We start from the raw sequence: 16639 nt of genomic DNA, 5'->3' as shown, positions 1-16639 counted from the left end.
TCTTCCTGACATACCGTTTTCTAACCTTCTTACTTTCTGGTTACGGTAGTCTTGACGTGTCTTCCGATTTTCCGATGTTCAGTTTCTGATGTTTATACCCTTCTCTTTTCCCTTTTGATCTCATCCAAGCTTTTTTTTTTTGATTGATCTTTTTGATCTTCATGCTACTTCCTGTCTGTCTTGGTTGACTTTGGATTCTTTTTCCATATTGATGCTTGCATCTTTACTCTTGGATGTCATATCACTGTTACTTAACGAGTGTAAGACTAACGAGCTTACTTTTTTTTATGCAATTGACATACATCTCATTATGGCTACATTTCAATTTTCACTTTTTCTGTCATCTTCAATGGTGGCCGAAGTGTATAGTCTTGACATCTAATATGAGTTTCGAGCTTCTGGACGAAAGCTTAGCTGTGGCTTTATTTACGGCGTATGCCTGACAAAAAGAACTGGCTGAATCAAGCGCATCGATCATCGTGAACAAGTTGAGAATGAACTGAAACTGATCTTATCTACTACAACGACCCCAAGAACGGGCACCATGAAACTATCGTACAGAAAGGAGAACTACAACTAGCCTACTCCTCTTTGGAAAAAGCAGCCTCGTATCTGTCGAGCAAGTTAGCTAAAATCTCTTCACTCAGCAAAGGATACCACATACCTCTTGCCTCGGAAGGCCCACAATCCCCAGTTTCCACATGAAACATCATGAGGATCCTGATCATTCAGATCCCAGCGCAGACTGCGGAAAATGTTCTCCCCGGGTTCAAGAAGCACATCAAACTCCCCACGGCATTTCTCACTCACCCAGTTAATATCACGCTCCAGGTCCCACTGCGTATACCCAGTACAGATAATAGGAACCTTAGTCTCGAGCAACTGAGGCAACGTCTCCTCCCACTCATGCGAGCTAGCCGGGTGGCCCAGACCGGGGTGGAAGAGCATGAAGCAATCCAGGTAAGGATCGAAGGGACCGAAATACTGGGCCTTATTCATGGTATGGAAGTAGTCCACGTAAGTAGTGATCTTCATCTGGCCACCGAGTCTGTCCTCGACGATGCCGCCGAAGGGGTTCTCAGGTGTGCGCTCGGGAAGCGGATACTCTCCATCGCGATTCGCCATGCTCTCCGGCCCGATGAAGATTAGGTGCAACAGGGCGCGCGGGTACATATACTGCAGCTGCAGCCAGACATCGCGGGGAAGGGAGGACTCTGCGCGGGCGCCTAGGATGAAGATCCGCACCGGGGGCGCTTTCAGACGGAGGCCTTTGACGTCGATGCCTTCGCCGGTTTTAGGGGGGTGGAGAGAGTAGCGGAGAGCTGGCGATGGGTTAGTTTGCTGGATGGAAAGATTGCGAGTAGTCCTCTGCTGATGAATAGAGTCGGGACTCACCACTAAGACTCTTTAATCCCTCCGGCGTGAGCCGTCCACCGGAACGAACACTGTAGGGGCTGAGCTCGTGCAAGACACTGCCAATTGTCTGGGGGTAGGTGAGCATGCGGGTAACCTGACGCATGGAGCGGTCATCGTTGATAGCCGCGAATTCACGGGTGTACAGGTATGTGTCCCAGTTTGTCATGTTGATAACGAAGTTATCATCCTGAGGACCGGGGTAATGAAATTCAGGGAAGAAGCGGCCGGAGTTCAGGTCGTGGTCGTCCTCATTGATCTGGCGCAGAGTGTCACAGATCTCGAGGTGAGCCTCGAAGTCGTCCATCCAATGGCCCTCGGAGCAGTAGACTGGCACACCGCAGTCGGGGCACTCGAAGTGCGAATGGGCCGGGGGCAGGTTCGCATCATCGGTGGTTTTTCTGGCTTCAGGGTCGTGCGGCGAGACGGCCGCGCGGGTCTGCTGGTGGCTGGGGTGGGGGCAGAAGGCATTTTGCTTGATAAACTCGGCGCGTTTGCGGAGTGCTGGCGAGGGCGAGTTCGAGAAAGAGTGGAACAGGTTGTCGGGTTTCAGGACGGCCTGAGGGTTGACGGAGGCCCCGGTTGCCGTGTGAGCTGCCCGCTGGGCAATGGACGAAGGTGATGACTTGGGAGCACAGCAAGACTGGCTGTGTGTGTGTTTAGGCTGCTCTGGGGAGCTGCCCAGCGATTGACTGTTCCGTTGCGAGCCAAAGCTGCGGATGAAAGACGGAGAGATGGGGCTTCTTCTCCGCGCGGTAGCGAGGCTCTGCAGGCGAGCCTGAGGAGCTGAGGCCCGAACCCCTTGACGGAGAACCTGTAGACACTGGACACAAGTGTATCCTGTCATTGCGATGTCAATTGGTTGTGGAGGGGAACTGATCAGACCACGGATAGCTCTGGGGATGTTTTTGCGGCGACACACGTGACTGATAACGACCGTCGATGAAACGAAGATATCTTCTACTTTGGCTTGGAGTTGTCAGGTTTATTGTATTAGTTGGGCATGTTTTACGAATATCATATCATAAACTGTATGATTTTATTCCGTCAAGCCCATGTCCACGAGAAAGCTTTTCAGAATTCATTCGGTCATTTGTTAAAAATTGAGAGTCTTGTGCAAAGCAGTCAAGCCAAAATAACAAGTCATGTGCCTCTCAGAAGATATCCTCGGATCGACTCCAATCCTGCGCATCTCTGGACTCCCAGTATTTTCCATTATGAGCCCAGAACTCCTCTCCAGTAACAGGACACTTGTCACGGATAAACCACTGCGGCGCGTAGACTTCGCCGTTGGTATCGCGTTCTCTACGCTTGGCACGCTGCTTCTCTTCAACTCGGTGTTTCTCCTCGGCAGCCATATCATATTTACCATCTTCCATAGCACGCTGATCGGGTCGCAGCCTGGTATCAGTAGGAGGTAGCCACTCCCTCAAGCTCTCGGGGAGAGCATTGAGCGTGATGACGAAGGGAGTCAGGTTGAAAGGTACACCAGTAGGACGAGCATGAGCCTGCCAGACCAAAAAGGTCTTGGCAGACTCGGGATCCTGGCCGGAGACAGGTGCCTCAAAGCCGGGGGTGTGACGGGCGTAGATCTTATCATTCCAGCGACCACCGATGCTCCACTTGGGTGAGCCTTTGCTGTCGACGACCTTTCCTGTCACCTGGTAGGCCGATGAGGCCTTCCAGCCACGGGGCTTGAAGTCGAGGTAGCAGATTTCGCCGGTGGTCCAATTCTTGATTTCCATCAGACCATAGTTGTCTACTGTGGGGTTACCAGTGATGATGCCGATGACCGATGAGGTCACTTTCTTCCAGGTATAGAGTTCCTCTCCGCCGGAGGAAGGTCGCAGCTTCAGGAACCATGTGCCCAGCAGGTTGATATCGAATGATTTGCCGTAAAACTTGGACTTGAGGGAGGATTCACCCTGATTACGCAGTTCTTGTTAGTTTAGATCTGATAACAGACATTCGGTTACGAAATTGGATGCACTTACCCAGTAATCCCATTTGGGCGACTCGGCCCACGCAGCTCCAATCGGCGGGTGGTGGCTGACTTGCTCCACGAAGAATCGATAGCCCTTGTCCGGACGCACGTACTCGAAAGTTTCACCCAGAAGGGGGTTGAATGGCTTTGCGACACGGCCGATGGTCGAAGCATACTCACTTGCGGCGTAGGAGGCGACGTAGACTAGGCGTTCCATTGAATCGGTCCGACCAGCAGCGATGTCAAGGAGGTCAGTATATTCAAGATCCTCAGCCACTCGCTGAAGTAGTGAGGTTGGTTCGTTGAAGGACACCGGGAGCGTCATCTTCGTCATGTCCTTCCCAATCATAGATTTTAGAATACTCTAAAACGGGGGAGTTAGCACTGACAAAGAAAGAAGTATACACCATAGCTTACCCATAAAGAGACCTTTGGCCGATCATCAGCATCCATCTTAAGTCGCTCTCTAACGGGATCTTCATAGCCCTTGAAGGAGGGTGCAATGATGATACTTTTCACAGCCCGAAGCTCAGCACTTTCATCTTTAGGTTGTTTCGTATCGTTCTCCTCGGCGTTGTTGAAATCCTCAACCTCGATTTCACCGGCATCAATAGCATCGAAGAATTCTTCTCCGTCCGATTCCGAACCGCAGAGACTGCTGAGCTTGGAGTAGGTCGATGGGTTGCGACTGAGTGCGGGTATCGTGGAAAGTTGGTGTGTAGACTGGTCTGCTTCATTCATCGTCTCGGTAACCCCGGCTTCAGTTTGACTAACCTCAAGATTCTGACTATCTGTTACCAAACGGGGTGTCCCACCGGCGATAGAACGGCTACTACCTGCTGCGCTCTCCAGGGCTTCCTTCAGAGCTCGCTTGGTCCGCTTCCGCTTCTCTTCAGACTCGCCCATCTTGGATTGCAGCTCCTCGTGCTCGCGAGCCACACGGGCCATGCTTTCTTCCCACATCTGACGAATGGACTCCTCTCTACTGAGACGGGACTGCCAATAGGAGTCTCGGTCCCGTGAGATCTTGAGCAGATTCTGAACTAGATCCTTGAGGCTGCTGACTGCAGCTTCATAGGCGCGGAGGGCCTGTTCGAGGGCTGGATCCGCAATGGTCATTTCCGGGTTCCTAGACTTCTCGGCTTGTAGTGAGGCAGCCACATTTGCAAGAAGATCCAACTGAAGCCTCGCGGATTGTGCGGTGATATTGAGAGCATCCTTATCAGCGGCTGGCATCTCATTCTCGTGGCTTGAACCATAGTCGATAAATTCTTCATCCTCGCCCTCTCCATCCGGCGCAGATGTTATATGACAGATTGCTCGGTTCATGTCGTTTGGAGCAAGGACTTGATCATAGGAACCGCCATAAGCGGAACTATCCTCGTCCCCGGCTGCAGTATCGAGAGTCGTGCGGGATGTGTATTTGCTGAGTCTTGTGCCGCTGTTACTACCGCCGCCTAAAGACGGAGCAGCGAGACCTTTTGTGCTGGGCTTGTGAGAAAGGCCAGACTCCGATGGTGCATCCGTAGGGCGTCCTTCTGTCTGATCCATCTTAGCCTGGCGAAGAACCTCAGCATTCTTTGACCGCTGACGCTCCTCCTCCTTCGCTTCATCCTTGGCCCACTGAATGGCATTGTTGAGGGACCAGAACCAGCGTTTTGCCTCCACAACATGATTGGCCTTGAGGTGGTATTTGACCGACGATTTGCCGTGGATCTCAAAGCGCGTCTTGTCCTGCGCATCCATGCTAAGTCTAGCGATTTTCATGTTGATCGCACCGCGACAGGCAGAGCCTGCATCATCTATAGAGCAGGATATTAGGGGCCGATGGCACGAGGGGCGATGACCAGGCAGACGAGATATTTGACTTACCTTGGTGTTTGTAATAACTCAGAACTCCATCCTCTAGAACAAACCAGCGTAATTTGTACCCCGTCGTGTAATTCGTCCATTTCTTGAGGTAACCTCTCATCTCGCGGGCATCCTTGCCTGCAAGCGGTGCATCACCAACCGAACCGCGCCCGGCAAGGCCCTGTGCATTACTATTTCCGAGAATAGCTCTTTCCTGAATACCGCGCTGAGCAATAACAGCAGCGGGTGATCTTCTCAAGAGAGCGCGGATTTTATCATCTTTCGTAACATCCTGCGGTAGCTTTCCCTTCTTGTCGCGACGAAAGGGATCAGCGCCATGTGTCAGGAGGATTTCAATGAGCTGCGTATCTTTATTTCTAGCACCTTCATGCAGAAGCGTGCCACCGAAATGGGCTGTCGTCGGGTCGGTAACCAGGTCGTAGCTGTTCACATCCATAATGCCCTCCACTCGAGGTTCCTCGAGCAAGGCCTCCAAGCCCTTGTAATCAGAGTGACCAATCAAAGCCTGAATTTCCTGGTTCTTAGTGTCAATGAAGAGAGACCGCGCAAGCTGAAGTTGCTGGAAAATTTCAGGGGTGCGGGCTAAATCGAGAGCCGTCTGACCTCGGTAGTTAACAATCGCATCGTTGATAGACAGACGGTTCAGCAATTCGCGAACGAGCGGACCCCGCCCCAGTTGAGCGGCAATGTGAAGTGGCGTGTTTCCATCCCTATCTCGCGAGTTGATATCGAGGTCCTCTGCGGCGGACAGCACATATTCTACGACCTGAGGCTCGGCGCACTGCAGAGCCAAATGAAGGACTGTCGTGCCGTTAAGAGAACTCACGCCCTGTGGGTCGGTCGTCTCCTTAATCGCATTGAAGATGGCGGTGGTATCGCCGCTGCGCAAGATCTCGAAGAGACGAAAGGTGCGAACGGACTGCTCGAGTGACGTGCTATCAGTCTCCACTTGGTTCAAGGAAGGCAGGTCTTCGACTGCATCCATATCCTCGGCGGATTCTTGAATGGCTGGTGGCGGACTCGAGTCCTGGCCTTGTTTGCGACGGCTGTGGCGGCTACTGCTGCGGGTGTGTTTCAACGAGCCGGGGCTTGAGGAGGCGGAAGCGACGGAGTTGGTGTCTCCGTTGTCATCGGGGTCTCTATCTTCGCCCCTGGACTTGTCACGGTGGAGGAGCGCAAGTGCTATTGAGCTTCGAGAGCGTTTATGTTTGTGCCTGAAAGACAGTGGCATATCAGTATAAAGTCCGTGCACCTTATACACCATTCACATGTGACTGCTTCGAAGGCCACAGGCTCAGGACAAATATACCAAGGCACTGAAGCACAGGTATTCCCCGGGGCCTCACAGCTGTCATGATGCATGATGAACCATGGATCGAGAGTTCCTAGTGCTAAACTTGGAAGGGGGACACTTACCCTTCAGGTTTATCAGACATCCTTGTAGCGGACACTGGACTATATCCAATACATCAAAGGTTGTCAGCTCACGGAGGAGAACTTGAAACTGAAATTCGGGGAAGGGGGGAGGTCCTCGGGCTCTTGTTTGAGGGGCGAATGATGCTGATCCCCGCCTTGGCATGAGGGCACCCCTCGAGTCATTTTTGTTGCACAGAATATGGCGAACTCAGGATGGTAAAATTCCTTGTGATATACGCATTTATACAAAGCCCATACATGCTATACGGGCCATCTAAGCCATCTAGATCTATCATACAGTATACTCATAATACAGACGCCCGTAGTTTATCGGGTCTCCCCACTCACCAAGATCACAACACTACCCAATTGTCGCTTCAAGTCTTCTTTGCCAACATCGTGAGTATCCTCAACTTCACCCCACATTTTAGTCTGCCAGGTCACCTCCAGACTCGACGCCTCAGCTGCCTCCTCGATACCGAACTTCTTCACTTCGGGTCGCTGAATGTGGCGGAAGTTCTCACTCCATTCCACCACTAGGCGGACCGCGATGAGAAGACTCTTGGAGGCGAGGATTGCCCGCTCAAGACCAGCCAGGTCATACGCAGACAGTTCCGAAACCCAGGTACAGATGGTGTCTTTCGTACCCTTCGGTTGGGAGAGAGGAAGGATGCTGTTGGTATCGAGGATAGGGATAATTTCAAGGCCAGGCCAGACCTTGGTGGACAAAAAACTCATGACGGTCCCCGCGACCCTCATTTGAATCTGGCGAAGAGACTCGATGGGCTCTCCGTCGGCCGTCGTTCGTTCCAACGCGTGCCTTTGTCGCTCGGGCTCCCAGCAGAGTAGAGTATCGGTATCTAGGTAACGCATGGCAGTTGTGATAATCTGTTTTCTGGTGGTGCCGTTGCCCTCGGCATCTTCGCGGGCGATATCGGTAGCGCGGGCCGCGAGGGATGTCATGGGGATAAGGTGACTTTTGAGAGCCTGCTGGGCAGAGGCCATCACATCCCACTCCAGCGCAACAGCGTAAGCGAGGTGAGGCTTTGTGGAGGGAATAGATAGGACTTCTTTCGCCGGAGTTCTGACGGGTCGCTTGTCAAGCAGGATTTGGTACTCGTCTAATAAGAGAAGTGAATGGGTTAGTCGGCGAGTATTGCCCGGGGGGCTAGACCAATCAATGAGAAATACAGCCACTGCTCGTTCCGCTCATACCTGACTTTCCATGCACATGGACATCCTTCCAAAACCGCTTCTTCAGCGCAGCAGTGAGTTTGTGTCGTGACGCTTCACCCTCGGAGACCGGGAGCTCTGCATCGCTCGAGTTTAGACGCTCCTTAAACTCTACCGACGGGGTAGCCGGAGCTTTAGGAGGAGGGCCGTGGGCAGTGATAGGGTGTGCAATAGCTGATCTGAAGGGAGACGAGTGGATGTGCCGGCATAACGAGACGGAGTGACGGGCGACAGCGGATAGCTGCGACGGAAGCGCAACGTGAGCAAAGGCGACCATATCTTAAACGAAGAACCCTTGGCAATGGAATATAGTAGAGAAAGAAGGGGTTGAATGGGGACAATTGGTTCATGGATCCCAAAGTCGGAGTGTTTGGAACTCGAACATTTTGGCACAGAAAGTCTTGGCTCGCTACACGCGCCACATCTAAATCCGAAAGGGGAAAAAGAGTACATAGCACGGAGTACCTGGTCTAGCTTCTTATTATAAATTGACCATGTTCAGCTTGCTTTGACGCTATTTTCTTACCACATTCAAGCCTTTTTGAACTCGTTCTAGATCAGATGATCTGCATGGCATCAAAATTAGAAACTATGACACGCACCCTTTGCTTCGAAGTAGCTCTAAGAGTTCTATTATCTAAATCCCAGGATAGCATGAATATTTTCCAATCAATTAGAAATTATTTGCATTTTGGGAAATCAAAATACATGAGAAGAAAGAACAAAATTCAGGATACCACCATGCATCTAAAGAAAAAAAAAGGGAAAAAAAAGGAAAAAAAAGCTCTCATAGAAAACTCAGGGGAATCAAAGCTGAAAAGCAAACTGAGACGCAAAGAGTCAAGCACAGAAAAATTCCAAAACGACATCCGCCCATGCTTTTGTAATTTACAAGAAGAGAAGGGGAAAAGGCTCGATGAATCGAGCCCACCATTTTGTTTTTGTGATAACCAGGCAATCATGTGCAAAGAGAAGAAAGATAGAGGGCAGAAGTAAAGATGCAGATGCCCACGATGAAGTAATATCATTCATCAGTTAAAGATTGACGTTGGAGAGGAAGAGCACTGCCATTTCGAAGCTCGTATCACACTCTTGACAACTTGGCGATACAGGAAAAAATGGCCGGGGGTTGGAAAAAAAGGATAAGGTCAAGGCAGATCTAAAATCAAAGCAGAGCGTATGTCGTAACGGCGTTTCGTCATGATATAAAGGGCCAAGCCAATGGGCTAGAAGTTCTCCCATGTTCCCAGTATAATGGGATCTGGAAGACCGAACCCCGAGGGAAAGAGAACAGGCAATGGATCTTCGGTAAATACCGAATAATTCATTTAATGAGATATTGCGGATAGTACGGTTGCTTCATTCGATCGGCATCCGTCCGCTTCTTCATACGCTCAGCATCGTAATCATCGGCGCCATCACGGCTACCCCATGTTGTCTGTTTTTTGGAAAAAAGTCACAGTCAGTTCAGCTCTCGGCGCTCGGCGCATTAAAAAAAAATTTGCAAAACGTTCGACTCAAAAAGGCAGAAGGCAGATGACTGATCTGAAACAATCGGAAAAATGGGAGAGCAGTGGGCACACCGAGCTGCAAGCGGGAGACGATCAAAGCGCTGGGATACACTCGGCGAATATGCAGATATTGGGGGGGGGGGGGGGAACCTCCCAGAAAACAGAAACAGGAAAGATGATGGGGGAAAAAAAAGAACTAAACATACCACATTCAATGTCATCACAGCATACATTTTGATTGCGCCGTGTAAATAACCAAAGATGATGGAGACTGGTAGCAACAGCACATCAACTGGATAGCGAAGATAATGACCCAACAGCTTAATCCACTTGCTAGTAAAGATCCAGAGATAGAGCACAGTCATAGATTGATCGTGAAATGACTCTCCCCAAGATCCAGTCGCCTTGTGGCACAGCCAGACTAGTAAAATGTCGCCTAAAAAGGCAGGCGGCGACAAAGTGGTCAGGTGAACGGCATAAGCGCTCCAGGGCTGACGACTATAGAAAGGTTAGCTCTATTCTGCAAAAGGTGTTTCTTGGTTTCTTTGTTTCCTCAAGGTCGCACCAACACCTTACGCCTAGATTCGAACTCATTTTGGCCCGATCAAGATCAAAGGCACCGCGGTGGAGGTAAAAGGTAAAAGAGCAGGCAAGACAACTCAAGGAAAGGAAAAATGTTGCACTCACTGCCAAATGTGCTTCTCGTGAAACATCGAAGTAAGGTTGCTCCGCCAATTACTTCTTGACCAGCGGGCGCATTGCTTCAAGAAACGAGGGTTGTCCTCGAGAGTTGTCAGCACCTCTGCCTCTGGGTGGTACTGCATATAAGTTTCCCATCCGTGCGAGACCATCCAACGGGTGATAAAGTTATCATCGTCGGCGTTGAGTTGGTACTTGCCCCACCACCACTCCTCATTGGTGAAGGCATAGGTGAAGGCCTCATTCTGCAGAATTCGCGTCCGATACGCAACCGTCCGTCCCGACATGCAGGGAAGTCCACCGTCCACATGGGTAGTTGCGCCGCAGTCAAAGTTGCGTCGTTCTAGGTACAAGGCACCCAGGAAACCCCAGAGGCGCTGTGAGAGGCTCGGTGCAATCGCCCGGCGCAATCGCTGACAGGTCACCACCCCACCATATTTCTCGTCCTTTTCAAAGGGGGCCAGAATCCAGGGGAGCAGAGTCCGTGGCCAGCTCACGTCGTCATCGGCGAGAAGGGTAATGGCGGTTCGGACCTCAGGAATGGCTTCGGTCATTTGACGACGCTTGTTGGGATGCTTGACTGTGAACAAACGGATTCGAGATTTCGATGCGGGCATGGCGCTCAACATCCGCTCAGCCTTGGTCCGATTGGCCTCGATTGTCACCAGAAGCAATTCGAAGGGTTGATTATCGAGAATTGTCCGTATCGTCTCCACCAGCTCATCGCCACACCCCTCCAACGATGGAATGATCACCGTCACATCTTGCGATGTCAATTTGGGGTTCTCCGGTGGGGGGATTGGCTTGAATGACCAAAAGGAGAATAAGTTGAACACGAGCCGGGTATAACGATAGAGACTGGCTACTCGTTAGCTAGTGGTCGGATTGAGCTCCTCACATGTACTCACAAGAGTGTGACGAATGCTCGCATGAAGGGGAAGGCCATGGTGTGAAACTTGACTGGCCCGACGTAAGCCTAACCAGTTTTTGGATGATTCTCTTTTTGAAAGAGGTATAAGGCATTCAACGCGCTCTACCTATTGACCAGGTGTGGTCAATTGCCTTTATAGGCTTAGTCAAACCAAGTCTTAACGAATGTCAAGGAGACAATGCTTCCTTCAGTTCAAAAGGAAAATAGAAGAAGAAAAAAAGAAAAAGAGTTGAGTACTTTGATTGAGGGATGGAGAGATTAAAGTAGGAAAGAACGGCAGCACATGCGATGAACTAAACAAAATAAATAGGATAATGTAGAATAATTTTTGATCCAAAAGATCCAAAAACGAATTTCCTAAAAAAATCCTAAAATGCTACAAAAATAAATAATAAAGTCGAACTAAAAAAGCTATGCCCCAGTCTTGGTTGTCGTTTTGAGTGTGCTGCAGGTAGTTTTTGCCTCGTGCGTCAGAGACCCTGGATCTAGAGGCCGTCTATGAGTGGAGAGGGGAATTTGGAGGCCCATGCAGAGTATTGTTTTACGTATTTTACATACCTCGAGATGTTAATACATAGTCTTCTATGTCATGTGGAATACATCAGAGTCTACTGATGTCAATATTCACAATCAACTGAAAGTTCAGCTTGATCAGCTTGATCAGCATGCTCAACATGTTCACCCTGTGGGGAACATATGCATGTACCTTTCTTGCTTTTTTTTGGGGGGGGGGGGGGGGGGGGGGGGGGTTTCCTTTTTAATGAAACTAACTCGTTTAGTGATTTACCTGGTCTACAGTAAGAATAAGATCCAAAACATAAGATCGTGGATAATAATAGGCAACCATTTGGGTTAGATGCATATTGGATACCTGGCCGTTTGGTTCTTCCAAGCAAGGCAACCCTACGAAAGGTACTTTGTTTCCAGGTACCATGAAATCCACACATGCCATGTATTTATTTTTCTTTGTATATCGTCGGCAAAATGGCAACACAAAAGCAATGCAAATGGGAGAACATATCCGATCATGCACGGTGCCTTTTGCCTCGGAACTCGAAGAACCTGTCATTGGAGGCGACGACCGGAACTCCTAGCTGGACACAGATCTGAGATATCGCTATTGTCATCTATTGTCTCTTAGGAGTGTGTTGGATAATGTTCCATAGCTTTGACAAAAAGGTGATTTGTGGAACAATTGCGACTTTCTGGCAAGACACCATTCCTAATTAGCGTGGGCCGCAGTCGAATGGAGTCTAGAGAAGATCCGCCAAAAGTACCCGGGCTAATGAGACTCTCTGGTTTTTTTTGGGGGGGGGTTTATTTCATTTCCTTCAAAAACGAAATTGTAAAATGAAATTGATCAACAAGAACAAAGTGCCTAGGTGTACCAAAGTAATTTGGAGCCAGATGCTTATTACACGTTGTGTGCAATGCAAAACAATAAAGTGAAAAAAAAAACCAAAAAAAACGGGTAATCCTGGTGGCGATCGCTGAGGTGCCCGTGTAACGGCGTGTTCATCTTTACAGTGGGGCAATACCCGGTATGCTCAGATGGGAGTTTTGTACTCCGTATTGTTAGGAGCTTGTAACGATATGAGAAAATGGGACATGGGGGCAATGGAGGAAATTCGCGAAATGGAAAAAGAAAGCGAGTGTCGACAGATCGCCTGATTGCGCGTTTAATGCCGAAGGGCAACCAGATGCCTCGGTGGCGTGAAGGTAAATATCCCGGTCACGATTATGTACGGAGTACTGGAAAGTGAATGAACGTGAACGTGAACGTGAAAGTGAAAGTGAAAGTGAAAGTGAAAGCGAACCTGGACCGTGCTCAGTTTATTATTATATTGGAATATAGCTCATATTGGCATATCTAATATGGAATATCCAATCTCCCATGATCCCTATACTATTACCTCCTATACTGCTGCTAGACACCACCCACAATACAAAGTAAGTAACAGGTATATGTACTCCGTAGCATATGCTCAATTCAAACACATCCCCCCATGAAACGAGGATCAAGATTGGCACTCTCATCACCAGTCAACTCCTTCCTTTCACAGATAACAACCGCTGACTTTCGCGCCAGTGTCGCTTTGGCGTCTAAAGGCGTTCCAGCCTTAGCGAAAGGGGGGCCCGGCCGGAGAAAATGGAATTAATAGATCTGCAAAAGGCCTAATATGGATATCTCTCTAGTCGTGATCGTTAAAACTCGCAATCTAGTACTTTTGAGAAATGGCTTAGACCTCTGTTCTTTTCATAGGGTTCTACAAGTGGCAATGCATGGGAGTGTTTCTCTCTCTCTCTCTCTCTCTCTTTTCTTATCTGCAACAGTTCCATCTGGGTTCTCTGCATATGCATATTCTGTACCTTGTATATTTAGCGGTATTTCTCTAAATCTCCCGGCCGAAGAGGACTCTTTGAAAAGTGCAGATTAAACCACGGTCTCCGGCCGTGGCCAGATCATGCCTTGAGTGAAACAGACGCGTATCTCGGGCTGCACGGACTCCCCGTAATGTATTGAACCCGCTCCAACTCCACCGGCAGCCGGGAATGGCCGGATTTCTATTTCCTTTTCCATGTTATGATTTGTGAAAGAGTGGGAGAGGGGGGGGGTTGTGGGTTGACGCATAGACCCGAAGTGAGTCCGGGATTGTCAAATAAATGCTCAGGTGGGGGGGCTAAACGGGATCCTCGACTGTCACGGGAAAAAGGGGCGATGACATGCAGTCGATCAGACATTTCCCCTTCAGCCAAACCCATTTCAAGAGATGATATTCCGTTACCCCATTCAGCTCTAGTTCAACTATAACATGCTCCGTACCTTGAGGTGCATACGGAGTATTATTATTATTCGTAATTTTAGATCGGCTGTGGGGGGGATTCGTAACTTTAGTGGATCGAATACTACACAACCCCATTGTGATTTCTGATTTACCCCTCAGCTAGTTCAAAAAACATCAAAAAAAAACCCAAAAAAAAAACAAAATAGACTTGACCTGGTTCATCCTCATTTAACAGACAACCGGAAAAGATATATAGATAAACGTAATAGCTAGAGCTACTATCGAGCCATATTTCCCCTATAGGAGCTTGGCCGGGGTATTCCTGGTCTCCAAGGTGGGAACATCCGTGCCATTCTTAGCCGCTCTCTAGTGGGTTAGCTGCAGCACTATGGGCTTGGTGGCTGGTAGTCTCGGGATTATCACCGAACTCGGTTCCCCACTGGCTTTGTATTTCAAAAATTACGTATTGTAATGTTAAATATTCAACGTGGGAGAACACACAGCCGGCTTCTCCGGTCAGATTTACATCAGCAATGTCATGCAATCAAATGGGCTTGCCCTATGGCTTTTATCAATGTGAACTCTCGGTCCGGCCTGAGCCACGGCGGCTCTTGTTTACCGCGTCTTATGGACTGTAAAGACGGATGAACAAACGCAGATTCGTAAGATATTGCGAGCACCGAGCGCTTATCCAATTACCGTGCGCATCACTCCTGTGTAATCCGTATGCTGGCTGTACGGACTATCGAGGTCAAGTCTAGCTACATGTGGTATATTTATTGGCATTAGCCTCACCTGGACTCTCCTCACTCATACCATCTATGTCTATCTTGCTCATCCTATCTCTATTTTTTACTGCCATACGGATATAGCTGTGTAGGAAGAAACCTAAGCATACAAAGAACTCGAACCCAAACCTTCGTATCCCAACGCCAAAATCTACACATGCAAAAAGACAAAGATCGCAATGCCCTCGACGCATCCTGATGTCAAATAACTCAATTTCCTACCGTTCATGCAGCTAGCATAGATCGAGGACCATACGGAAAAGCGGCAGAGATGCACCTGCTCATACATAGGGCCGTGGTAGCGGAACTGCACCTTGTGCATCCCCCCGGTCCCTAATGCACTGCAGTTACCAGGAATTTTGTAGAAAAGTGAGAAAAAAAAGAAATTCCAAAAAAAGAATCGTTCTAGAATACACGTGCAGGATCTCGTTTATGCTATGCAATGCAGGGTATGTCGCCTCGGCGTTGGCCGTTGAAATAGGCTGTGCCATTTTAGGACAGATGCTAGTTGATTTGTTGGCTGTTGTATGTTCCATGTTTGACGGGTGTTTCCGATTTGAGCGCATATTCAACCCGATCTTTGGTTCGTATTATCAAGCCACTTAAACGATAAAATCACATGTAGTAAGCCATGAGCTCCAAAAAAAAAGCCCCCAAAAAGGGTAGCCCTATGACCCGGCCCTTAAAATGGCAAATGTCACACGTTCATGGCTTCCATAGCCATCCTGCAGGGTCAAAACAAGACTCGAAATCGACGCCACCGAACAACCCAATCGCCCCATAGAGGTCATAGTCCCCTTCCAAGCCCTCAACGCCCCCCGAATCCGCATCGACCTCCTCATGCAGATCCCAACCCCCAGATCGACATCCATTCCGCGTCAAGAAGATCTGCACCTTGCATCTCTTCTTCTTTATATCCCCACTGTAAATATTCTCCGGCAGCTCAAACTCCATTCCCAACCCAACCGTCTCACCCACCTTGAACACCGTGGTAAAATCCCGGCCCCCAAACGAATCATTCACAAATCGACATCCATCATCTGAAAACACCCCCAGCCCACCTCGTTCCCAACCAGGCGATCTCCACGACGGATAAGGCTGCGCAGCATACCCAATCGAGATTCCACTACAATCCTCTGGTGTTGGCCCCGCCCTCAGCGCCACCAACTTAATCTCAAAGTAGATGGTCTTCTTCAGCTCACGCACAAACGGCGAATCCGCAGCAGGGAAGTACATGGGCAATTGGGTAAGCACGACACAATCCCCGTTCCCGTCAACGCTGTGTCCACGCCAGCGGCCACGCGCAACAGCCGAGACATTGCCACGCAGCTCGGCCGGTTGCACGGGTCGAAGATCGTAGGTCTGAACGTCGTGGTAGACAGCAGTTGAGGGCTGAGTTGGGAGCCAGAGGGGTATGGAGTCGCAGAAATCATGGGCCCGTTGGGCGTCATCTTCAGAGGCGTTCCCCGTGCCTGAGGTTAGATAGCCGGTGATTGGGGGAGGTGGGAATGTGGCTGTGTCTGGGACTATTTCTTGCCAGTTGTGATATGGAGGGTTGCCTGAGGCTGAAGCATCGGTCTGTGGCTGAGTGTCGGACATCCCCCAAGATTGTTGTGATGCATCGTAGCTTGGCGGGCAATCGTTGTGGAGGTGATTGGACATTGTGTAGCTTCTGGGCGTTGTATTCTCTGGGGTTGTATTACCGAGTAATAGGTAATAGCTTTAAGACTGATTGTGCAGAGTCTTGTCGGATTTTCAGATTCTTAGGGAGATGTAGAGGTGAGAGTTGGGATTTTTGATGCCAAGCGGAGAGGGGTGTGACTCTTTGGACTTTTGGATTCTCTCTGACAGTTTCACAATTCATCGAGTTTGAAATTGGACTGAAGCTGGTTTCTTAGCAAAGAGTTTGTTCCTGGTTGTAATTTTTTTCTTCTTTCTTTCATTTGGATTATTATCACCTTCAGGTTAATTGAATAGAAATTACAAGTTGACCAATCTATCCCAAC

General features: G+C 49.3%; 5 protein-coding genes across 5 annotated transcripts; all 5 read right to left on the bottom strand.

Moving 5' to 3' along the window:
* Positions 1-581: 581 nt before the first annotated feature.
* Pdw03_7734 (MRNA processing protein (Mss51), putative) lies at positions 582-2260 on the bottom strand (the record flags this gene model as incomplete). Its single annotated transcript, XM_014677401.1, has 3 exons — positions 582-612; positions 665-1322; positions 1396-2260. The coding sequence occupies 3 exons, from the start codon at positions 2258-2260 to the stop codon at positions 582-584; spliced, it is 1554 nt and encodes a 517-aa protein (XP_014532887.1).
* A 307-nt stretch (positions 2261-2567) lies between these two features.
* Positions 2568-6705, bottom strand: Pdw03_7733 (Oxysterol binding protein (Osh1), putative; the record flags this gene model as incomplete). The annotated part of the gene is made up of 5 exons (XM_066101754.1): positions 2568-3338; positions 3408-3761; positions 3815-5199; positions 5270-6483; positions 6686-6705. The coding sequence occupies 5 exons, from the start codon at positions 6703-6705 to the stop codon at positions 2568-2570; spliced, it is 3744 nt and encodes a 1247-aa protein (XP_065956837.1).
* Positions 6706-7012: 307 nt separating this feature from the next.
* On the bottom strand, positions 7013-8195 carry Pdw03_7732 (Oxysterol binding protein (Osh1), putative; the record flags this gene model as incomplete). Its single annotated transcript, XM_066101753.1, has 2 exons — positions 7013-7806; positions 7901-8195. The coding sequence occupies 2 exons, from the start codon at positions 8193-8195 to the stop codon at positions 7013-7015; spliced, it is 1089 nt and encodes a 362-aa protein (XP_065956836.1).
* Positions 8196-9242: 1047 nt separating this feature from the next.
* Positions 9243-11074, bottom strand: Pdw03_7731 (Glycosyl transferase, family 2; the record flags this gene model as incomplete). Its single annotated transcript, XM_014677399.2, has 4 exons — positions 9243-9356; positions 9636-9927; positions 10117-10986; positions 11037-11074. 4 exons carry the CDS (start codon positions 11072-11074, stop codon positions 9243-9245), a joined length of 1314 nt encoding a protein of 437 aa, XP_014532885.2.
* Positions 11075-15338: 4264 nt separating this feature from the next.
* Positions 15339-16295, bottom strand: Pdw03_7730 (SPRY domain-containing protein C285.10c; the record flags this gene model as incomplete). Its single annotated transcript, XM_014677398.1, has 1 exon — positions 15339-16295. The coding sequence occupies one exon, from the start codon at positions 16293-16295 to the stop codon at positions 15339-15341; it is 957 nt and encodes a 318-aa protein (XP_014532884.1).
* Between the last annotated feature and the right edge of the window lie 344 nt (positions 16296-16639).

This window comes from Penicillium digitatum, chromosome 3 (assembly GCF_016767815.1).
Source record: "Penicillium digitatum chromosome 3, complete sequence".
NCBI lineage: Eukaryota > Fungi > Ascomycota > Eurotiomycetes > Eurotiales > Aspergillaceae > Penicillium > Penicillium digitatum.
Note: the sequence above shows the minus strand (reverse complement) of the source record. Positions and strands in the feature narration are given on the sequence as shown.